The 25951-nt window shown below is 41.6% G+C and overlaps 1 protein-coding gene across 1 annotated transcript in view; it reads right to left on the reverse strand.

The window, feature by feature from the left end:
• LOC146798096 (cytochrome P450 2G1-like) overlaps nucleotides 1–25951 on the reverse strand; it is a 1456444-nt gene that overhangs the window by 1047993 nt on the left and 382500 nt on the right. Inside the window, exon 5 of the mRNA XM_085625316.1 lies at nucleotides 22245–22405. Within this exon, the coding sequence (XP_085481442.1) occupies nucleotides 22245–22405 (161 nt within the window). The remainder of the gene's footprint in view (nucleotides 1–22244; nucleotides 22406–25951) is intronic.

Raw genomic sequence — 25951 nt, forward strand, 5'->3', positions numbered from 1 at the left:
ACTCGCTTTCTAGACTTATCTGCAAATATAGCACACACCCATAACCCCCGAATTGAAGAAGTTCCTAAACTTCCATGAATTCATTTGTGTTGTTTACTGTTGAATATTTCTCGCACCATTTTCTATATTCCTTTTAATATGCATTTTGGTCATTACTAATATTTATATAAGTGGTTATGCTAAAAATAATATCCTATAAGATCCCTTTTTTTCTCTTCTCCCTTCCCCTCTTTATCTCTTTCCCTCCTTTCTCATATTACTTAATAGATTATACAGTTATTGATTGTATTTCCTATTTCTATGCTTGTTGAATTGTTTTATATCAATAAACTTTATTTTCAACTAAAAAAAACATGTAACCATTAAGTTGCTAGCTAATGTCCTGTTTAAAAATGGTTCCATCATAAATGGCCATGAATTCATAATTAATGATATGAATCCAGGTAACGTTTTTGGGTTGAGATTGTTTGTGCAAAGTTAATTGCTTTATTTACTGCACACTGGATAGGGTTGGTATCCTGAAAAAAGATGAGAAGATGGAAGCTTGATACTATCTGATTGGTCTAAAGATGTGAGAGAAGGAAAAAGAGTGTTGCAATGAGTTGACAGTTTGAAGACAAATGGAGAAACATCAGCTGAAACAACAATAGATCTGAATGCCAGCGATTCTGAAAAGTCTGAAGTCAGGTGATCAATAAGACTAAGAGTGCCAAACTAGAAGCATGCAGCTCCTGAATGGGCATGTTTGGAAAAGATCGGACCAGAGGAATTAGAGATTGATCTGAGAGACTGTTGAAGTATCCTCCATGAACAGACATGAACTGGGAATGAAGGTGATCAACATTCAATAATTTTCTGATGGAGTAATAGAATTAAAATTTTGAATCTTTGAGAAGAAATGTTAGTTTTTTCCTGTAAACCTCTCATAGCTTAGAATCTCAGATGTTTTTTATGCTCGTACCTTTTAACAGTAATGCTATTTTTTTAAAAGCATAATTGTATTCCCTAGGATTCTGGCAGAAGATAGTTTTGAGGTCTGCATTGAACTGTGGGAATTGAATTGCTGAATTATATGCCCAGATCTGCTTGTATCAACGTATTTTGAAAACTGAAGTTGATGACATCAAGTTTCGAGCATTTTCAAAAAATACATGTGTTACATTTTGGCACGCGGTTCTGGGTTTTTGTTTTTGAAAGTTTATATAGAAAGGGTATAATAATACTATATGTGATAGAAGATTGAATCATGGAAATGTTTCTGTTGGAATTTTTAAAGGAAATACTTATGTTAATTTGCTTACAGAATGAGATGAGTGAAACAAGCTCTATAAGAGTGAAACATGGGCTTTATCAAGTGCTTATGGATATATTTGGTGTGTTGAGCCCCCCATTGGTGTAGCTTTGAATGATCAAAAAATGAGAAAGTTGTCTACTTAAGTGGATCGTTTGTCTGCTAAAACTTTAGGTTCATTAACTAAAATGAATGAAGACATAGTAGCCATTCATGCAATAGTTGTGCAAAATAGGTGTGCTTTGGATATTTTACTTGTGATGGTGTCTGCAGTGTAATAAAGGTCCAGCAAAGTTGTACATTTGTGCATGATATTAGCATGCTAATTAAGACGTATATTAATAATTTAACTAAGTTTCTAATGAAGCTAAAACCTTGTGAGAGACTGGTGCATGGGAAGGATTGGTTCAATGCTCAATACGATTAGAAAAAAATAGCAAGGACTGGTAAATGATTTGGTGATGTGAGTGGTGGCTTATTAAAAAGGATACCATCCCCCTACCATAATACTTATTCGAATTCTAAATGGTCTATTTAGACAAATAAAACCTTTAGAAGTTAATTGTTTTAAGGGATTTTTGAAATGTGAATATGAAAGTTAAAGATGACTAGAAAAAGAAGGAGGGAAGATATCATAATTGATTACATTAAATACCAGATTTTATGATGATATGAAGTCCTTTGAGAAGACAAAGTATAAGAAAATAATATTGATGAATGGATTGTTGCTCGGTAAAGTAATGCAGTTTGTGATGTGAAAAATCATCAGAGGGACTCAACAAAGAGTTTTATTAATTAAAAAAAAATGTTTACTTGTGTGTGTTTTAGTAAGCATAACTAGAGTGCACATTTATTTTACAGGGCTTTTGCTTGTTTGCAATGACATTTTAAATTTGCTGAAGAAATGTTGATTTTAAAATTGCATGTACAAGTGTGCTATGTGTATGTTTCTCTTCTGTGGTTTTCCTTTTCATAAAATAGTTGAAATGGGATTCATTTCACTGTGCTGACTTCTTGTACGCAATAAAATGTATTTATTTGTATGCCTTAGGAGGAAACCATGCCAGAATGTTCTTGTACGTTGCAATATTCAAGTCTGCTGTTGCCCAAGCCGCAACTGTATCTTCATTCATTTTTTGAGTGGCTTATTGTTTGGTTTGCTTCAACAGTGCAATGTCATTTCCCTTGTTTGTTGGGTAAAGGGTGATTAACATGTATCCATGATTTAGACACTTCCTAAAGTAACCTATTTAGAAACATTTTCCAATGCTGAGTGGTAAACGTCATATATCTGTGTTAGTACAGAAATATGATAGCACTTCAAGCCATGTCCAGTGCGTTGTTTTTTTAGTTCTCTGAAACTATAAAATGTGCCATATCTGGGATGTGTGCCAGGTCTGTTGCTAGTTTTTGTGGAGGCAGACTCCATGATAGTCTACTTATTTGATTAATGCTTAAGGACTTTTCTTTGACTTGCCACTGACGTTTCCATGCCTTTGATCTCTTTTGGCAGAGGACGAATACATGTCAAGCCTCTTGTTGATTATTCTCCTTAGACTTTCTGACTAAGTAGATTTCTGCTACCTCTTTATTGGAGTTTATATTTGTTTATGGGTAATTCCATTAGGTTATGACTTTTTGCAATTGGCATTTTTTCCATGCAGTATTGGTGCTGAAATGAATCCAATTAAATGACGTATTTTTGCAATCTGGAATTACTATAAATATTGAACAGACTTTTAGGATTTTGACTTAGAATATTGCCCCGCAAAACTCTCCTTTATTTGTTCAAGCACCCTAGTCCATAGGGATCCGGATCCCCAATCCTGTGCAATTGCCCTTTACATTCATTAGTGCAATCTCCAACATGAATACTAGTGTATGTGGCTTAAAAAAGTGGCTTAATTGCCTGATCCCCACTTAGAGCAAGGGTCCTGGAAATTATAAGATGCACATACTTCAAAATTATTTATTTGATAAAAATAAGAGGTAGAAAATGGTGTAGAGGAGTAGAGCTCTGACACCCCTAAGAATGAACTGCCACTGCCTCATATCCCAGTTTACCTGCTTTTCATTTTTTCTCTTTTGTACACTCTTTTTTCTTTCTCTGTTTTCCTTCATTCTTTCTACTAATTCCATAAATCTTTCTCTTTGCTTCATTCTCTAACTTTCTTCAGTTTACCAACTTTCCTTTCATTCTTTCTGTCTTTCTCTTTGTTTACTTCACTGTAAACATGTTTTTCTTTCTCTTTCTTTTCCATTTTATTCATTCTCACACTTTGTCTTCACCCACTGTATACCAACTTTGTATCTTATGCGCTCATTTTTTCCTTTATTCGTGTTTGTTGTCAATCTTTTTCTTTTCTTTCTTCCCATTTTCCATTGTACCTTCCTTCCTTTTCTTTCTTTCTTTCTTTCTTTTTTTCTGCCCTCTTTTCATGTCCTTCCTTTTCTTCCCCCTTTGCTCTTTTTCTGTGCTTTCTCCATCACACCCTAATTTCCATACTGTAACCTTTTGCATCAATTCCCATACTTATTCTGTTCATCATAGGTGCTGCAAGTAGGGGCAGGGAGGCTGCTACAGCACCCCCTAAATAACCACGCCTGGAGTTTATAAGGTGAATGAGAAATAATGATGCCTTTAAATTGTGTTTCCATATAGTCACATTTGCTGTGTTTGAAACACAGGGGTCAAATGTCTGGGTATGTGTCTGCCAAATTGCTGCTGATTCTTTTGACATGGTGAATGGTGTTTACTTTCTATGGGTTCAAAGTGAGAGCGTTTTCTGTAAAGTGAAATACTTTGAAATCTTCATGGTGTATAGGGAATGTGAAAGGAAAGGCTGTAGGATGTTATTTCTTTCTTAAACACAGCAAGTAAATACCTGTAAAAGAACTGTACAACTATTTCAGATTACATCAGCAGTTAGGAAAATCCAAATTAAGCATTTAGTAATTCTGAAGTGTAATGGAAACACAGATTTTAATAGTATTAATAGGAATAAATCAAAACACTTAACTTACTAATTTGTAAATGATATATGTTAGCTGAAACTCAATTTTCACACATTATCGTTAATAAGCTATATCGCTGTATCAGTAATACTGTACATATCTGAACAATTAGTGGCAATTTCAACGTGGGCTGACTATAAATAACAGTGCACTATCACACCATGCTTTAGTAATATATTATTTACCAAGTGTGCTCCATACTACACCCTCACATCATTGAGGAGAAGTCTTGGGGTCTTCTTCCTCCTGAGGGTCTGATTGCCACTTGGGACCTGAAATTTCAGGATTCCAAGCACTAGGAGGCGTGTTTGCACTCTGTGAGCCTTGGGAGCAGGGACTGAACCATCATGCTGTCAAGCGCTTTAGCAATCCCGCTGTGCGGGCATCATTGAGAAGTCTTGGAGTCTCCTACTCCCTGAGGGCCTGGCTACCACTTGGAACCCAAAAGTCTAGGATTCCAAGCACCAGGAGGTGTGTTTGAACTCTGTGAGCCCTGGGGGCGGGGCCACTCTCTTTGATTTTGTTGCAAGGTCCTTCGCAGCAGCCTTCAACACAGACTCCCACCGCACACTAGCTGCCAGACTCCACAATGGCGGCATACGGGGAACCACCCTAGATTGGATCCGCTCCTCCCTCGCCAGCCAAACTCAAAGAATCAGACTCCTGCCCTTCCTCTCCAAACCCACAGAGATCAGATGCAGAGTACCCCAAGAATTTTCCCTCAGCCCCACGCTCTTCAACATCTACATGGCCCCCTTCTCTACCATCGTCAGAAAACATGGACTCAGCATAGTTTTATATGCCAATGACTCCCAGTTAATCCTCTCCCTCACCAAGGAACCGACATCACCAGGCACAACTTCCAGCGAGGAATGAAGGCTGTCGCAACCTGGATGAGCAGCAGCTGCCTGAAGCTCAACTCTGAGAAAACAGAAGTCCTCATCCTCAGATCTACCCCTTCACGTGGGAAGACACCTGGTGGCCCCCACCCTCGGTAACCCTCCCACTCCCACAGACTATGACCACAACCTCGGCATCATACTTGACTCTTCCCTCACCATGAACGAACAGATCAACGCTGTATCCTCCACATGCTCCAACACCCTCCGCATACTCATCAAGAACTTAAAATGGATACCCCCGAATCAAGGAAGACCGTCACCCAGGCAATCATCACCAGCAGGCTGGACTACGAGAATGTCCTCGATGCCAGAACAGACAAATCTCTACTTCACAAATTCGAGACCGTCCAGAGCACCGCAGCCAGGTTTGCCCTCAGCATCCCATGACAAGACCATATCACCCAACACCTACGAGACCTCCATTGTTTCCTTGTCAAAAAATGAGTGACCTTCAAGCTACTCACTCATGCCTACAAAGCCCTCCATAACACTGGACCCCGATACCTCAATGAAAGCATCTCCTTCTATGCCCCCAAGAGAAACCTCCGCTCCGCTCCGCTGACCTAGCCTTTGTCGAAATCCCCTGCATCCAAAGAGCCAGAACAGGAAGCATATGCTTCTACATCGTGGTCAAGCCCGGGAACAAACTCTCCCTCAGCATCAGATGTAGCCCTACACTGCGAGCATTCAGAAAGAGCCTCAAAACCTGGCTTTTCGGATTACTGGATCTGACCAAACCCCCCCCAGCTCCTTGAGACCCTCACGGTTGAGTAGTGTGCTCTACAAATCTCTGATTGATTGCTAAGCCATTGGAATGCCTGGAAGTTACTGTGCCACTTAGTTGACCCGTGTTTTAATTTGGCCATTCCGATGTGGACTAGCCCTTGGTGTCACTATTTATGGACTCAGTGTTTGTTGCCAGTTTTTGTAATATCTCGCTAGTGGATGCAAATGGGTTAGAGAAAGCACTAGATGTTGGGGTGGGGTGGGGGATGATCAGAAAGAGGTTCAGAAGTTATCAAAACATCCTGGAGGCAACTGTGTAATGGACAGATTAGATGTTAACCTGGTTACTAATGTGGTTGCATCGGGAGTACCAATCCCACCAATGTGGCGGGGAGCTGAAATAGTCCCCATCCACAAAAAAGGGCGTAAACAAGAACTTGGAAATTATAGGCCCATAAGCCTTATTGATGTAATGCATAAATGTATGCAAAGCAGGTCCGAAACAGATTGAATGAATGGATACATAATAATTATGCCCTAACACCATACCAAGCAGGATTCAGAGCCCCCACAAGTACAGACTTTCAAGTTTTTAGACTAAAGTGAATTTTGTGTAAGCATATTAAATTAAAGGGTGGACACATCTACATCACCTTCATAGATCTAAAACCTGTATTCAATCTGGTACCAATAGGGCCCCGGTGGGCTATACCAATAAAATGAGGTGTGTCTGAGGATCTCCTGAGTCAGTTAGTCAGGCTGCATCAAGATAATTATGCTATGGGGTATCCATAGTGCACTTACTGAACCAATTCCCATAGCTAGAGGAGTGAGGCAGAGTTGCGTGCTTGTGCCCATCCTGTTCTCACTCTATATCAAAGATGTAGTTGACCACTTGAATAAAATGCAAGTATGACTTTCTGAAATGTAGTGGAACCCTTGTATCATCTGCACTAATATTTGCAGATGATACCATCTTGATTTCACAAACACCTAGGGGTCTCCAAAATGTGCTGCATGACTTTTACACATATTGCATTGAAAAGGGTTTGGAAATGCACACCGGGAAAACCAAATATATGGCCATTAATCCTCACAGGAATTTTAGGAGGAACATCAAGTTGGGAGGGTAAAATTTGAAACATATGAAGAAATTTGTCTTTCAAGGTGTTACACTTGACTCCAGATTGTCGTGGAATCCACAAAAAAATCAGGCTAATAAGGCGTTAACACATGGGTCTAGGGCTCCCCTTAGTAAATACAATGCATCTGTAAATAAATTGATTACGTCGGCCATAGAAATATGTAAACACAAAGCTCAAGCCCCTGCCCATTATGGATCTGAGCTGGGGGGTATAGGTAATTCAAAGCAGTTGGCACTTGGAGAGAATACATTCCTGAGAGGATTGCTAGGTCTACCAACTGTGGCACCCTTAGTATCCATATACAATGATTTAAACATCAAATGGATAGGGCATATTATATATCTGTGGCCAATACCTTATTGGATCAGACAATGGACCACACAAGGGTTGGTTCATTATAGTGAGGGTACTAGGAAGTTACTGCAACTTGATAAGTTATTAACTTTTCAATGGTTTAGACATGGGCAGACTTTGCAAACCATTTTGGTCCTCCCTCATATTGGACTGAGCCACAATCGTTATCAAAGGGCTCAAAGAATTATGTTGAGCAAATATAGTGGGGATATACGTTAAATGTTCTTTATTGTGACCTAAACTTAGGGAGGATAACAAACCAATTTTTAACTAACAAGCCCATCCCATCTTTTGAAGACTTTCTGGACATTATCAAACCCCATGAAGCGAGGATATTATATAAGAAAATTCACTATGATATACAGCATGTTAAAGCATAGACAGTGAAATGGAAGTTGCAGGGTAAAGCTATCTGTACCTGGGCCATACTGAAGATGTTACACACATTTTGTTTTTTTGCACATCTTATGGCGAGATAAGGATGAAATGGATTTGCCCACTATGCAAAAGACTAGGGTTTCAGAAATATCAGGAAGCCCTAAGAGTAATGAAGAGCGATAAAACATCATACATAGTTTTTAGCTTGTGCAAAGATTTATTATCTGTTGGATTTGTAAGGGGCAAGGCAAGGTCTGAAATTGTTATGATTAATGATTTAGTTGTTTGATGCTGTTGTAACTCGAGAATAGTACTATTGTTAGCATATTTTACAAATTGTTTACAAATATATAGTTTTTAGGATAAAAAAAAGATGAATTGTAATTTTTATATTGTACACTTTTAATAGTGTTTAACTGAAATTAAAGTTACTTAACTGATTGACTGACTGACTAGATGACATCGGTGCTGAATGTGAAGAGATTTTTGCCTCTCATGTTATTGTTTCTCCCTCAGGTAATAGGTCCTCTTCAACTAGGGTGGGTGTTAGCAAACAGAAACGCATTCCTATAATGTTTGAGAAACATAGCAAGAGGCCCGCAATACTTGAAATTAGGGTCTTAAAGGCTAATGAGCCCACTATTCCAGATGTTCCATGTACCAACCGTTATATCCCACTCCAGTTTTTACCTGATAGCTCATTATGTGAGGGGGACAGGTTTTTGGGCAGCCTGTCTGTAGGAGATTTAATATCCACTCCCATTAAACAAACAGTGTATTCTGAGCTCCCTGTTGGGCTAAGAACCGAAACTGATTTTCTTAAGACTATGGTGCATTAACTAACGCTTTTAGTTAATCACCTCCTTGAGGGGAGAGGGGATCTCCATTTAACAGTTGGGCACTGAGCAAGGTCATCATCCTATCTGTGCTCTGAAAGTTGCATGGCTGGTAATACTGGCTGTCACTTCTCAAAAGGGACTGGTGTTCACAGCAGTGTACAAATAAAGCTCCCAACAAATCCCTATCAAATACCCCTGGAGAACAGGGAGGGCTCAGCAGGATGTAAAGTCTATATGGTTAATGTGTGTAGGATCCTAACAAATCCACAATGGGAGGACAAGGATTTTCTGAAGAATAAGGTCATCCAGTGGATTCACCATGTTAGAGGCTGTAGGTCAGTTATCGGAGAAAACATCATAGGGGCCAAAAGGTTCATGATTCCTCATAATGCTATACATTGCATTGAATTACTGTTAACAAATAGGAGTTTGGTCGATATCTTGGTGGCTCTGGACTTAAGAATTACCCCCCCCTTGGGTAGCAAAAGATAAGTTAAACATAATCCGGTATTTATTGGGCCCACACCCAACAACTAGCCCTTAGCTCCAAATTCTGAGGATGTCTTGGTGTTGGGTTTGGTCGATTGACTACAGCAGCAAAGTGACCAGGAGGACGGGGGGGGTGCTTTGTTCAGGTGCATATGAGGAGGACCGCCAGATAGGACACCCTTGTGCTCATATTATTCCCTACTGCCAATCCATCAGTCATACACCTACAAGCCTATTAATGGAGCAATGTAGACTGATCCTGAGCGTGAGCCTGGTATTAAAACCTGTCATTTCTGGTACACATGTCCATTTGATCTCTAGTGATTCATCTCCAGTCCTGCAGTCCCCAACAGCTAAGGTATCCCTGAAGCTCTTGTTGGTTTCCTGAAAAATAGCTGGAGTTAAATCAAAATTGTCTTTACCCCATTGGATTTACTTTGTGAAACCTTTATACATTTGTATTTTATAGGAAACCTGGAGCGTTGAGCCTGCTCATAGGGCCAGGTTTCTGCATTTCCATACACCTGAGACATCAAATAAGTTTGGGCACCATACTGGGGGACTGTTGATTTGGGTAAAGATTGAACTGAGATGCCTTGTCTCCCAACTTCACACTGGCAGCCCTTATATCCTGGGTATTCAAATCAAGGGGGGCTCCAATACTGCCATTAGTATCTACAATATCTATGTGCGAGGAACACAGGGAGGGCAATCTGATACCGTCCACAAATTAGAGGAGCTATTGGATAGGAGAGACCCCCTCTCATTATTTTGATAGCAGCAGGTGACTTTAAAGTCACCTTTAAGCCCCTAGCCATAGATGATGTTTGCAGGGCAAGTGAGGAGGATAAACTCTGGCATATACCGAGTATGGTGTTATCTCCTGTCAAAAAATTGAAAAGGCTGCAATCCAACTCAGAGCCTTGTCCTTTGTGTTTGGGGTCAGAGTTCTCAATGGTAGAACTAAGTCTGACAAGCTGGGGGCACACACCTAAAACAGAATTAATTGTCTGAGTTGTATAGACTATATCTTGTTGCATTTAAGGCTGTGGCCCCTTGTTGATGATATAGAAATAAGGGCCAGAATGGAAAGTGACCATAACCCCCTATGTCTAAGGCTGTTGTTATCATGGAGAAGTTTGCCTAATCAGGACCGGCAAAATGCATTATCTTGTGACCTGGTTTTAGCCAATGACAGATTACATTTAAAGTAGCGGCACCTACTGCCGCAAGGAAAGCTTTTGCAAGTCATAAAAAAGAACTTGATAGAGAGTACTACAGAGATTTTAACTTTAAGTAAGGAGGCAGGGGGACTGGGGCAGATAAGTTAATGTTTATTTTGCTTGATTAGTTAAAATCTTTGCAAATACATAACAATAAAAATTCCCATTGTACACAAATTATTACATTTAAAGACATTAAAAAGGATTGTCAATAAAATATTCCCAATTTGTGCACTTAGCTGTTTTAAAAGCAGTACTCATAAGTTCTTGTATTTCAGGTAGTGGAGAACTGACAAACACTATCATTAATTCCCAAGCCGCATGGCACAGCTTGACCAGGTCCATTAATCATGTTAGAAGCTTGGTAATAAAAAGTGCGAGTGCAACTAAAGTAAGATATGAAGTGAATTTTACATATGGGAAGCATTTTCTTAACCTTTGAGCAATAAGTAAAAAACACTGGTACAACTATAAAGTATTATTATTAATTTTCCATTTTTTTGGAACCTCCCTCCAGAAGCCCTTGTACTCTTGTCTTTAACAGGTTTTTAAGTCTCTTGCTTACTGTTGCAAAGAATTTTGTTAGCCGACAGTTAAGCTGGGCGTCAACAGGGTTGAAGCAAAGCTTCACTGCCTGCCTACAGGACTGGATGCCATAATACCTGAAAAAGGGACGTAACAAGGTGCATCTTATATCCTTTAAGTTGGGACAGTTACAAATTGCATGACTAATGTCCTCCTTTCCGCTTCCGCATAGACGACAAGTCGGAGTACCGCCTTTCCTTTGCCATGGTGGAAGATAGGGTTTAATCGCAATTACCCCCAAATGCAGCCTAAGGATGTTCTCCTTCGTTCTTATCTTGATTCCTGCACTCAAGTAAGCTTGGAGTTTGGGCCTTACATAGTCGCTGGGCACTATCTAGCCGTGTGCCTTTTTAGTAAGAATCGCTTTGTCTTCTAAAAGAGTTATCATAGATATTGTTGTTTTCACTGCTTTTTTGAATGAAAGATGATCTGTTGGAGCGGCCCAGAATTCAGACAGGCCCAATAACTTAATAGAGTCAAGCAGGTAGTCCCTGGATGAGCATTTTTCTCGATGAAGTAAGGCGTTCCAGAGATGGGAATTTAGAGATCCAGCCTCAGCACTTCAGATTTTATGCCAACTTTTAACATAAGCACTCCTTCTTTCCACCGTTTGTCTTTGGACCCCAAATTCCAGCCGTATTTGAGCCGGAGAGACATATTTTGGAAGATGGAAAATTGCTCTATAGGAGTTGGCTATTACGACGTCTAGAACTGCTGCGTCTTTACCTTTAAGAGCCTCACTCCCGTATGTCAGTGTTGGCAACAATTTGGCCCTCAGGAACTGTAGAAAGGGATCAAGCGTGAGGTCGGGGAGCCGTCTCTTCAGTGACTTTAGTGCTAAATACGTTGTAGTTCCCTTTCTCCGCATGGACTCTAGCTGAAGTTTGAATGAGCTTTAATAATCCATTAGTATTCCCAGATATTTATAACTCTGTACTTGATCCAGGCATTGGCCATCTAGGAACCAGCTATTCTTCTTCTTTTTGTGATAGTTAACCGCCATAATTTTGGTTTTCTTGAGATTTATTTTGAGGGCGTTCCGGTGAGAGAAACTGCTTGTCGTATTTGAAAGGTGCTAAAGACCAATTGGTGTCCGACTGATTAAAACCAGGTCATCAGCATATAGCAAATTAGACAGTAGCTTGTTTCACAATTTTGGTGCGTGAGATACACAACTATCCAGCTCCACTGGCAGGTCAGCTAAGAAGAGATTAAAAAGCAACGGGGCAAGGACATACCCCTGCTTGAGGCCTTTCAAGGTCATGATTCGTTTTTCGATATGTGTCCCTGCACCTAATTTGATCCCGATCCATGTATCTGTGTGCAACTGTTTTAGCCGATCCAAGAGTGTGTTTGGTATACCCCAGCTTTCCAGTTTTCCCCAAAGTATGGCACGGTCAACATGGTCGAAGGCAGCTGTATAGTCAATAAAACAAAATAAGAGAGGCATTTTTAATTCCTTTGCTGCATCCATTCACAATGTAAGAGCCAAGATGTTGGTTGTTGTTCCTTGGCACCTGCTAAATCCGGTTTGATTAATGGAAATAATGGAATTTTCTGAGCCCAAAAGGTTAACTCATCCAAGATTGTTCCTGCGCAGTATTTGGCATCTACATCAATAAGGGCGATCAGTCGGTAGTTGTTTGGATCATTTCTATTGCCTTGTTTAAAAATTGGACTAATAATGGATCCTTTCCAAGGTTCCGGGATGGTGACTGTAGATTTTAAGCCCATGAAGATTGGTAATAGAGCCTTACTCCAAAAGTCGGTGTTGTATTTGGACAACATCGGAGGGAGCCCATTTGGGCCGGGCGCTCCCATAGCTCTACCCCTGTCTATCAGACCTTTTATCTGTTTTTCCGTGGGAGCATATCCTTCCCCTTCAATGAGATCTATTGAGTCTAAATCAGCAGCCAAGAGGATCCCCGGCTGCTTATGGGTAATTGGGCTGTTATCCAAGTGATCTTTGATTGCGCAGTTTTGTGTCACTTTTCCCTTGTTAGGGTATACGCTATCCGCTAGAGTGATTCCCGTTTCCTTGTTTGATTCCCTTCTCTTTTGCCTATTGCTGTTAAAATGAGCGAAGAGATAATCGGCCTCTGTTATATTAGAACTAATTCCTGGATGGTTTGGGCGCTCTAACTTATGGATTGTTTGCCAAATCTTAGCGCTGTTGTGTTGCTTGGCATCATGCAGTAGCTTGGCCCACATTTCATCATTCTTTAGTCTTATTTTCCTCCACTTCCACCTTTTCAGTAATGCCTTCATTTGTCGAAGAGTCGACTGCAGCTCCAAGTTCCCTGGTGTTTTTCGAAGTTGTCGCAGGGTTTGGTTTATAGTGCGCTTTAGGCTGTTAGATTCAGGGCTGGATTTCACTTTTGTTAATTCGTCTTCTGATTGTCTTGGTTTGGTCCCAGTCCTGGTCGCAAATTTCCCACTGAAAGTCATGATAACAGTTTCCCATGCTGTTGCAGTTTGGGGCAACAGTTTTTGTTTTTCTCTCTCGAATAGGTTTTTAGCGAAGGCTGATAGTGCTTCAATATTATTAGCATTGCACCTTAGACTCTTTAGATTAAAGATTTCTTCAGGTTCCAAACGTCTAGTATGTCAGCCGGCCTCACGTTCAACAGCACTTCCTGTGGTAGGTGATCGCTCTGAGCATTGTCGCATATTTTCAAAGTTGCTATTTTATTGAACATGGCTAGTGTTGCAAACCTAAAGTCTAGATAAGAGGAAGTTTTTGAAGAGTGAAATGTAGCAACTGGTGGATTGTCCTCCATGAAGTGGCCATTCAGTGCTCTTGAATTTAAATGTTCTAATTCCAGTAGCAGATATTTGGCCCATCTTGACGGTTTGCTAATATTAGCTTGGCCCTGATTCGGTATCCCCCATAATGCTGTGAGTTTGTGTACTGGGCCGTCATCATGCCCTAATCCAAAGAGGTTTAGATTAAAATCGCCAGCAACGATTATGTGGTCGGTGTCTTGCTCATCCATAATCTGTTTTATTTCAATTGACAGCTCCTTTACAGCTTTTTGTTTCCGTTTGGGATGCACGTAGGTGTTGATTATCATAACTTCTTGTGGCATATTGTTGAATTTAAGTGTTATCAGTAATGCTTGAACCGCATTAGGTGGTGTGATTTTTGTCTCTATAGACTGTATTGAACCTATTGTAGTTATTGAAGCTAACATCATTAGTCCCCCCGAACGGCGACCAAAGTTGGAATCCTTTGTTGCCGGGACAAAATATGAGGTATACCCTTGGAGCTCCTGGGCCTTGTCTTCCCAGGTTTCCGGGAGGAGTATGATGTCAAATGTATTCAAATAATTAACTACCTCGTAATCGACCATTTTGGAGGCCAGGACCTTAATGTTCCAGATGCAGAGTATTATTTTTCCTTGCTCTAGTGGAGCTATCTGTGAGGTGTCGCTTCTTGTCAATTTGAGCACTCTGTTATTATTGTGCGTGTTATTTGCGACCGAGCCTGCAGTCCCGGTATCAAAATTGGAGTTGGTGCTTAGATTGGGACCCTTTATACCAGCAGTTAATTTATCAGGAGTCCTACTTCTTGCCCCTCTTAATACGGAGGTGGTGATTTTGTCTGGGACATTATTCCGAGCTTTTAAAAACAGGGTTGGATAAGGAGATTTCAGTTTGGGTGCCAGTTTTATACCCCAATGCTTTAGAATGTTTTCTTCTTCCTTGATTTTGATTGCAATTTCACTAGAGCTCCATCTTGTCCTTGTCGCCTCAGGCCCCAGACGATTATTGTTTGGAAGGAATTCCATGGAGATTAAGTCCGATGAGTTTATGTTTCCAAAGTTTGGAATGGAATTTAAAAGTCGTAAAAAATTCCCTCTGTTTAATATATCATCACTTCCTTGTGATTCATATTCAGGAATGAGGATGATACTGACCAATTCTTCAGTTGTGCTGTCTTTGATTCTATAAATAAAAGTTTCATCCTATGAATGAGGCCTTAGTTGCAGAAGTTTGTTCTGTCCTGCTCCTTGATTGACATAAGTGCGAGAGATTGGTGATAGGTCAGATAGAGACTTGGTTTTGCTGGGTGAGCAGCTTTGTTTTGCAGAGCCCCCTGCCAACTGTTGCTATCGGTCTTCATTTTTTGATAGATGGAATTCATTGGATGATGACCCCAAGGTTTGTTCTTCTTTGATATGTTTTGAAATTACTGGATCTTTTGCTGATAGTGTTGACTCCTGCCTCTCATTTACTTTCAGGGTGTTCCGTCTTGCTGATCACAATGGTGACCCAAAAGGGACTGCCGTGGTTGTGGGAGGCCCTGCGATGGAATATTCCAACCTGCCAGGCAAGGTGGAGGAGGGACCGGACCCAGTTTCTTCAATATCGGAATCTGGTACAACCTCAGTAACGTGTGGTTTACTCGAAGCGCTTAGAGCAAAGGCTAATGGCTTCTTATTTTGTCCCTTCCTTTTTTGTTTGTGACGGGCTTTCCAAGGTGTGGGATTTTTTATGGCAGGAGTCGTTTGTTTCGGGGCCATTATTGGCGTTTCATCACTATCTACAAGAATGTTGGATACGGTAGTTGGTATTGGATCCATTTTTTGGGGTTCGGGCAGAACTGTCCCTGGCTTATGCTGACCATCTGTAGATTTAAAAGCACTGCCTTTTATGTCTGATAGAAGATTACCTAACATAGATGGTAAAATGTATTAGCTTATCAATTATTGGGGCGCAAGTACATTCAAGATGAATGGTTTGGCTTCCGTGTAGCGCTGCTTGTCCCTGCTTAATTAAGCTCTGATAACTTTTTATCAATCCCTGCTGTAAAGTCGGCCAGGGTCTGAAGGACCGTAATCTGTAAGTCCATTTTGTGCGATTGATATTGTAAAGCTGTGGTTGAGTATTGTGTTGAGTTTAAAATTGCTGCCCAAATAGATTCGGTGGGCATGGCATTACTGAAATTGCATCTTTCCTGCAATGGTGTGGTAAGAGGTTTTAAATTATAAGAAGCAACAATCTCCTCCCATTCCTGTGAGGCCAGGAAAGGCATGTCCAGACTTGATGCGTGAGAGTCTTCATAAGGAGACATCATGTAACGTTCTGATGGTTTGCTGGCCAGGGGGCTGTTGGAGGCCGCCAGATCAACTAGTTCTTGCAATTGGAGTGGGGAGCCATTTTTTTTAAAGCAATGGAGGGACCGTTCCCAATTGATCAGCGGACTGGTTTGGGGCCAGGGAGTGACCCTGAGGGTCCCTCATCCCCCCTAGCTCGTCAGTTTCAACTCCGGCCCCTATTGTCTCTTCAGTGTCACTTCCAGCCAGCCTGATGTCAATGGTGCTTTTTGGTGGAACCTGATCGCCCACCGTAGGCGTATTCCTTTGATGGGTTTTAGCTTGATTTTTAACTTGGTAGTGGGATTGGGGTACAGGGGACGTGGTAAGAGGCTGATGAGTTGATCCGTACTTCTCTGGCTGTAGTGGCGCTTGCAGCCCTTTTACGTTCTCGCTTTTGGAATAGATTACTGTTCCAGGATCTTTCAAAAACGAGAATTTTGTGTAAATTTTAGGTTGGAAGATGCAGGGTTTTTTCCTTTGAGACTCCCCGTCAATACTTATGATGTCATTGTCCTTTTGGGTTCCTGGTAAATGTGTCGATTCGACTAATTGATGAGAAGTTGTTTTTCCTCTTCTTGGCGCTACACTGACGTCTTCACAATTGGTGGAAAAGTTTGTGCCAAAGCAGATGCTGGTGTTGCCCTTGGCTAGATTGCTTTCTGTACTTGTTTTGATAGATACTGGCCCCAGTCCTGTGCCTCTTAACTCGTCTGTGCTTGCTTTTGCATTACCGTTTCTTTGTTTGGATTTTGCCTTTAAGGGAGTCTCCCTTACTCGACCCGACCTCATGACTGTATTGGCACTGTGGTCCAAGTCTGTTGCACCAGACTGCTCCAATGACACGTGGCAGTGGCAGTGTGTGATGGAATACGGGTGAGATATAGGTGATGTACAGGTGATGTACAGATAGGATGCAGGTGTTGATTGACACTGATTTTAGTAATAATGCTAGTGAAGGCTGTGCTGATAAAATTGAGAGAGACTGCAGGTGTCCCAGTTACAGTGGTTGCCAGACCTTGATGAAGTAGTCAGGGAGGAAGAGGGGCAGCAAGGGGCAACGAGGGAGGGCAGAGAGGAGCGAGGGGGCAGAAGGCGCAGGAACACAGTGACGGTGCACCCAACCAGGATGCAGGTCGCAGGCTCGCCTGGCACTTCACTCGATGTCCACTGTAGTCACACTCTCTCCCCGCGTACCTTCAATCACCCCTCAAACTCTGTCAGCGCTTCTTGCAAGCACCTTGGGGCCCTCCTGGGAGGTGCCTGCAGCTGAACACGCTCCTCTCTTTTCCAGCCTCACCGCTCTCACAGCGGCACCAAAAGAAGGCACCAAAGCAGTAATCTGGAAAAGAGAGAGGGCCACAGCCTCAGCCTCTGCCTCTGGCCTCAGCAGATCCCCTAATTGTCACGCTGTGCACTGCACTGCAGACTGGGGAAACCGAGGGGGGCCAAGAGGCTGATGAGGCTCAAGAAGGTCAGGAGAGGCTGGCGGGGCCACGGGCGGAATATAGGCAGGCAGGCAGGCCGATTGATTATCGCCACACCTCTCCATGAAATGGAGATGCCTCAAACCGCCTCCGCAGCCTGCAGTACGGTCACAGTGCGGTCACACCAGCAGCCTGCGATGTCCTCGGGAAACTTCACCGCCGCAGCCCCCGCTAGGAGGTAGATGGTGGAGGTGGACGGTAACGGGGGCCAGCAATGGGGGCAGCGGGGCTGGAGGAGACCGACAGCACTACACAGCAAATGGCAGCAAGTGGCGGCGGGAAACAGATCGCACCGAAAACCAGGGCTGGATCAGAAAGGGACCACTAGGAGACTGGAGACATGGACTGGGGGCAGTTATTGACGTGAACTCTAGACTCTTTGAGCGGCAGCTCCAGCATTTTATGGGACCTGTGGTAAGCATTGAAACATCTAAGGGCAACGAATACCTGCTGTAGTGGAGAATGTAGAACAGTGCGAGAATGAAGCTTTCAGGCCATCAAATCAAACGATGTACCCCTTGTAAAATAACTAAGGAAGTTATTTAAACAGACCCAGACACAAGTGAAGAAGGAGTGGAATGAAGATAGGTGGCATCTCTAAATGAGGCTTGCAAAGACAAAGATACCAAATATGTTCTCGTCCTTGGTTACATAAAGTGGTACTAGAGCTAAACCATTGGTTGAGAATCACATAGCAGCAGAGAAGTGGCATTCCCATTTTAAATCACCTTATTCCAAAGCCATAATCCCCACTATCCCAGAAAAATTTCAATTGGAGTTTGATGACAATTTATTTGATCTCTGGGAAATTCAAACTTCTATTGTCGCAATTGTGCAACACAAAGTGCTGGGCCCTGACAGCATTCCCAGTTACCTTTTCCTACACGCAAGGAACAGCTTAACTGCATACATTAGATTACTCTCTAATGCCATAGCTGGTGGTGCTCCAATTACTGGGTCTTGGGAGGAAGCTAAGGGGGTATCTGCATATAAGAAGGGTGACAATAACATCCCAATGAACTATAGGCCCATCAGGCGCATCGACATAGCCCAGAAGGTCTTCTCTCGAGCTTTGTTGTTGAAGATCCAGGACTGGATAAATGGGTTTTGTATACTGTCACCCCTCCAAGATGGCTTCAAGTGCAGGATAAGCATCATTGATCAGCTCGTTGGTTTCCTCCTACTATTTTGGAGTATAGTGGTTACAGGGAAATGGAGACTTTATGTTGCTTTCATTGAATGAAATCAAGATTTGACTTAGTCCCTAGAGTAAACCTTTGGTGTGTGCTGCGTGACATGGGTTTGCCCATGGAGATATTCTCTATTGTGGTTTTCCTCCATGAAGAGAATTGTGGCAGTGCACCGTGGGAGAATCAAGGCCAACTTACAGAACCATTCAGTGTGTCCAAGGGCATTAGCCAAGGATGTGTTTTGGCCCCAACACTTTTTTCTCTATATCTGAATGATGTTTAGTTTCTGGACACTAAACCCGCAGATGCTCGATTGTTAAATAAGGAAAAAATTCCAACTCTCCTTTTCACTGATGACACACTCTTAGTGTCCAAAACTCAGGGTGACCTACAATTGTTATTTAATCAGTTTGATTTTTTTTTGTGCAATGCGGGGCCTTGAGATAAATACTTCAAAAAGTAAGTATATGATAATTAAACTCCATAAAACATACAGTGGGAGGCCCACCCTCAGTGGAGCTCCCCTAGAGAGGGTTGATACGTTTCAGCATTTGGTCATCAAGTTGTCTGAAAGGATCTCCTGGAAACAGCATACCACCAAAATGTCTCTCAAACCCAGGCAAACAGTTGGGCCACTTATTAAAGAGCACCAAATCTCAACAAGCAAATCTATCTCTCCAGCCCTCCAAATGTATAGTGGCAGGTGCACTTTATGAGGTGGAACTCTGTTTCTTTGAAAGATGTGACAAACTATCTTCTATAGAACGTAAGTTCCTGAGGAACCTGGTGCATGTTTCCACCAGCACCCCATTATTGCCACTAAAGATGGATTTGGGTAGGAGATCAATTGGTAATAAGGCCAGATTGAGTCCTTTGTTGTATTGTAGGCAAGTCAGGTCTACCCCTGAATTATTCTCCTGTGCCATGGCACTTCAAGAGATAGTTACTCGTGATAAATCTAGAAAACTTGCATGGCTTGGAATGTTAAATTACTACTGGGTTACATTTGTTTGCCCAAGATTTGGGATTATACATCCATTGATACTTTCCCTCCTAAATCTTGGGTGAAAGATCGATATTGGGAGTAGGTTAAACACTGAGGGCACAAAACATCGACAGGGGGTCAGCTGATGAACGAATTCCTGAATTTTAAATCTGACTGTGTATTAGAGGTCTATCATGATACAATCCTGATCCCAAATGAAAGAAAATTGTATATACATTTCATGTTGGATACTCTCCCTCTTATTGCGTTTGTAAGTAGGTAGTCTAACTCCAAACCTGTATCTAAGTGTTACCACTGTTACACAGATCTGTCCGAGACCATTGCCCATGTATTGTTTGTATGCCCAGCCTATAGGATTCCATAGGAGAAATGGTTAAAACCTGGCTGCAGGGTATTGGGCACACTGAGGTATAGGATGAGATCTTGTTAACCATAACATCCTGTCTCTTGTTTTATCTGTATTTATTTGGCTGTTCAAACTTTTTAAAGCAGTTAGTTGCCGAAATAAAGCTTATTTACTACTACATCCCTACCACTCTTGCTTAACGCATTTGCTACACTTGTTCTTTGAGTGATACGTGGAATTTTCACAGCCCCTATGACTCAATTGATGTAACATTGATGACACCATCCCCATTCTGAAAAATTGTTCCTGCACCACTGTTGTTCATGTCACTGTACTAGGGTCTTCAGATTGATCTGTGCCCCCACGTCAATGCTCTGAATTTGTCTTTTTGCCACATACATACATCATCATTTATGAACTTTTGCTGCACACAGAAGAGCCTTCTAAAAGCAAAGCAAAGTTGACACCTAACTGATGGAGCATGCATGACACCCTTGCTCTGTACAATGAGTTAAAGAGCAGGCCTATTGAGATAGACTTAGGGAAACAGTCCAAAATAGAAGCAGGATCAGGGTGATGTAGCAACCGTGTAGCCGGAGAATCCACACATTAAAATCACCCAATCAGTAAACTGCTTGCCTTCATGATGTAGGCAGCAAGAAGATTCATTAGTAAGACAAACCAAAATGAGATGCAGGCCCTAGTGTGCAATACATTAAAGTACCAGTAGATAAGATAGAAGCAGAGTGAAAGATAAATAAATTGGTGAAAGTCAACAAATAGATGGGTAAAAGAGGTGCATGGAAGATTAGTGAAATCACGCCTTCAGGTTGAGTTGTAATACAAAATGGAAAACAGCAGTTGCCTTTTGTGCTTTCAGGCTCTTCTAGCAGCAAAACATGCACTACCTCTGTTTAATTGTGAGCTAAAGACGCAAAAAAAACAACAGATCCCTTCAGTGCAGGTACAGCCTTGAAAATAAGGTCTAACTAAAGCCCCTGGTACTGTTCTCGCAATGTCACTTACAGAAATTGCATGGATATATCTAATTTCATATCCTTATCAAGGTGTTTTTATATATAAGTACTTAACTCATGTAGATTCACCTTGTGAGTAACTAGATTAAGGAGATAATGAAAGGAAAGCTGTGTGGGGTGATTTTAAAAGGTTGTTAAAAGAGCTCCTCATGATAAAGCATTGTAAAAATGTGTCCTTCAAAAATATGTGCTATCTGTGAAGTTGCGTAGTTTTTTTAAGGCTTGCGCAACTAGAGGTTTTCTAGATAAGGGCAAGTGTGATTTTATATGAACACAACCTCTCATGTATCACCCTGGAAACCTCCAGTTCGCGAAAGTCCAAAATAACTATGGGGCTCATTATGATGGCGTAACGATCGCCACCACAGGGCTGGCAGTGGCGATCATTACGTCATCGTGATGAGAAATATCCCCGCCATATTATGATGGCGGCGGGTATCGCGGTGGATGCAAAGTCCGTCCGCCGCTTTTACGTCGGTCGGCAATCGTTACAATTGCGGGCCAGGAGGAGCTGGGCCACTAATATGGTGGCTGCCACATGCTGCAGGGAAATGCTGTGCATGCCCTTTTACCATTGCAGATGGTGCTGCAGCCAGCAGCACTGCCCGCAATAGTAAAAGGCCAGGATGTGCCCGCCAGTATGGCAGGCGCATCCTAATTGGGCCGGTGGGACCTCCGCATGTCTGGCGGTCGGTCCAATCACTGTGATGATGACGGGCGGACATCAGTCCGCCCGCCATCATAATGAGCCCCTATGTAACTTCAGCCGCCCGTTAGCATTAGCAAATAAAATGAACAACTTGCTAGTCTAACGTCGTATCTTTAATGTAGCCAACAATGCTGCCTAATGGAGGACAAAGGATTGACAGCTCACACCTAATGAAATAGCGCCTGCTCATGGCAGCTAAGTACTTTAAGTAACTTATAAGAGGGTGTGAAAAACTATGAACTGTATCATTCTTATTCATACCTTCAGAATCCTTCCTGGCACAAGTGTCTGAACACTGCCTCTATGTTTGTATACCTATGGTAATCCTGTGCATATGACTATTTGTGTTGCTAAGCTGCTAATACTTCATGTATCCAGTTACAATGTAGATTATTATCGAAGTTTAGGAGAAACATTATTTACCTGTCCCCAGAAGGTGCTCATTTTGTGAAAGCAGTCATTTATCATGAAAGTCACAGAGAGGAGCTCTGAGTCCTTGTAATCATAGCGATTTCCAAACATAATGGAGAAGATAATGTTGGTGGTGGCATCCCCGAAGAGATCTCTGGGGTTAAATGGAGAACCTAGTGCAAAAAAAGATATAATTATTACAGGGAATTGTATTATTTTCATATTCCTAATTAAGATGCGGGTGTCAACTGCATTATAAGTGAGCACAAAATGGTACAGAGACTCCCAATGAGGCACCGGAGGGTGGTACACCGGCCCGCTGGGTCACTGGAGGCTAATGCCTGTGCATCCATGGTGAAGAACAACCCAACACACTCCACCTTGCGGGAGATCGTTAAACATTCACTGCAGCCGTCCCTGAGGAGGTTAGGCAGAACCTTGAACAGTTTGCCAAGCAGGTGACACGTTTATGGTTCTAACTTGATAGATTTTATTTTTTAAGACTAAACTCCCAAATGGAGCGTTTGTTCTTAGAAAAGAAAACAAGTTGATGGTGCTGATAAGAAGGATGTTTTCACCATGCCTGAGAGGGTCCTCCCCACCCAGGATCACCATACTTGTTGTTGCGGTCCCAGACAGGTAACACCAGTGACAGTTGTCCTGCCCTAAATATGGGGGAATGTAAATCACACTTATATGGTGGCCAGGTGGAGAAAGTGTCATCAGGTTTAGGTATTCATGGTCTGTATCAGCTGATGCACTGCTGACGGAAACACCAATGTTGCCTCATGCTTTAATAGGATGGAGGAACCCTTAGTATGGCAGGGCTGGTGAATTGAGTAAAACTAAACATTATTAGGCAAGCAATTCCTTATTATGATTGTTTTCATAAATTCCAGAATCCACAGCTACATAAATAATCCATCACAATCACACCCAATTTGTGGCTTTGGGTAGTTTATATAAAATTTACAAAATCTTTAATAATGTATGATGGCCTTTCCAAGAAGTGGGAAATATTTTGTATAAGAAATTAGAGTATTAGTTGTGGGGGGTAAATACCCACCTCAAGCTTTTTAATCTATATACAGCATAGTCGGGAAAAGCTTTGGTGAACTGGAGTCAGGTCCCTCCCCGACTAGGCCACATGACTCTACACATTCTTCAATACGCTGATGACCTCCTAATACTGGACCACACTAAACTGGGCCTGCAGCGAGCACTGAACAGTTTACATATGTACAATGAAAGGAACTTCCTCATGATCAATCAGGACAAAACCAAGATAGTAATCTTTGGGTGCTATAAAAACAAGAACCTACTCTCATGTCACATGCGGATCAAGACCATCAACAAGACTCCGAAAAAACACTACCTGGGGCTTTGGTTTTCTGAGTCCTTCCACCCCTCGATCCCTAACGGCTCAATATAAAAGAAATCCACAGATATAACTTACAGTCTAGCCTACCTTAACAAGAAAGTTAAACATCTCTTCTCCGGACACATTTCTTAAAGCCATAAAGGCATCCCTTCGCCCAATACGGTCATCAGGCTGTTCCTAACACCTGCTCCATCAGCCTGGAGAATGCACAGAGCTCAGTTTACAAGGCACCTTTGCGGATCTAGAATCCGACTGGAATTCGGCCTACCGATTCAAAAGCTAACCTGCTTTAGACATCCTGAAGTATTACTTGCAGATACAGAAAGCACCAAAAAAGCCACTTAAGGCCAGTCTGAGAGCATCTTTTGAGAGCCCAGATAGCCCATGGCACAGGCATCTACAGGAGGCACTTAAATATTTGCAATTCCAAGTTCCTTTAAAAAAATATATATATATTTATTTTATTGTGTGAGAAAACAGAGGAAAAAAACAGTGCAAGTGCATACATTATACATTGTATAATAATACTAGCAGCCTGATTCATTGAAGTGTGAAATTTTCAAACTAGTACATACCAGAAATCTCTAAAAGCATCTAACTTATCTTGCCCATAATTCTGATATCAAGTTCGCCCAATATTCAGGAGTGTAACATAGCATAAAGTGCTTTGCATACATTATAAACAATATTAGCAGCCTGGTTATTAATATGCAAGGTTGCAATAAAATGCATACATGAAGTCACTAAGAGCATTTACCTGTCTTGGGTAGCTTTCTGAAATCAGGCTTGCCCAGTATTCAGGAGTATAGCATAACAAACCCTTCCCATATGCTGGGCCAATTTATCAATAATCTTCTTACCCTGTACAGCTACCTTGCTGTGCATTCTACCACAACCACTTTCCTTAAACAAAGTACACTTGATTATAAAATATGTTCACCTCCTGCCTTGTAAGGCCTATATGGCTTACCCATCCACTTGGTTTCTCCAATTAGAAAAAAGCTGCCATATTTTTACTCCTTTCTTTTTGTCATTATATCCCCTTTGCTCATAGATAGCTTTCTCAAGGCCATATGTTCTCAATAAGCGAGCTAACCATTAATTAAATATTGGTGGGTTAGCGTCCAGCCATGCTGACGCTATGCAGATTCGATATGCCTCCATTGCTATACAGACAAGGGCCTGCCTTCATCTATACTAAGGTAATTTATACCAAGCATAATTACCTGAGGAGTAACTTTCACCTGCAACAGCAACTACTTCTTTAAGAATACCTCAATTTCTCTTATCAGTGGGATAAGCTCGATGCAGGTGACAAACATATGGATTAAATCTGCCTTGTGTAACGCGCCATATGGGCAAAACACTCCTTTCCGCTCCCCTCATTTGGCAATCCGATATGGGGTATAATACAGTTCAAAGCATGTTTTATAAAACTGTGCTTGAAGATTAGCAGGCATTAAAATCCCTAAGGTGTTTAAAAGCGCCTCTTGAAAACCTCCATCTGAAAATCCCAGAGTCTCATGCCACTTTGAAGAGCATTTGCCCAGATCATCTTTCATATAATTATTTAGTAATGCATATAATACTCCAATCCTTGGCACTTCAAGTTGTCTTAATCTGTCCACCAAATCACAGCTCTCAAATTTCACTTTTCCTCCTACCTTTTTTAACAGAAAGTCCCTAACTTCTAAATATTTAGAGAATTCGCTATTAGTTAGATCATATCTTCTCCTCGCCTCCTCAAAAGACATTAGACCACCTGAATTAAAGAGGCACCCAACCTGTGTTATACCGACCTTTATTCACTTTTCAAAGTAATGATCATTAAAAATATCAGAGAGGTCCTTATTCTGTACAAAGGGCGTGTAATAATTTAATTTCCCTAGCCCTTTCATATGGCATACAGAGGACCATACCCTAAAAGCCGTATGTAGAGTCTTGAAGCATACTCTTTTGTAGTATCCTTAATTAGGCTGAACCCATAAGCATCCTCTTACATCATGGCCGTCCCCTTGTACATAAGGGTAACTATCACTAGAAATCTCCATCCCAGGGCTTGCGTTCAAAAAGGCTGTATGATATTTAATAGAAGCTGCCCACCAATATAATTTAAGATAAGGTAAGACCAAGCCACCATGCTCTTTGGGTAAAAATAAATATTTAATCGCTCTTCTAGGTCTAGAGTATGCCCATATGAACTGTGCAAAGATGCTTTCACATTTTTTAAACCAGGAATTCATAAAAATCAAGGGAATTGCTCTTAAAAAGTAGAAAACCTTGGGAAAACATAACATCATGATAATATTTACTCTACCAATCAATTTGAGGTGCAGGT

Source organism: Triturus cristatus, chromosome 9, assembly GCF_964204655.1.
Source record: "Triturus cristatus chromosome 9, aTriCri1.1, whole genome shotgun sequence".
NCBI lineage: Eukaryota > Metazoa > Chordata > Amphibia > Caudata > Salamandridae > Triturus > Triturus cristatus.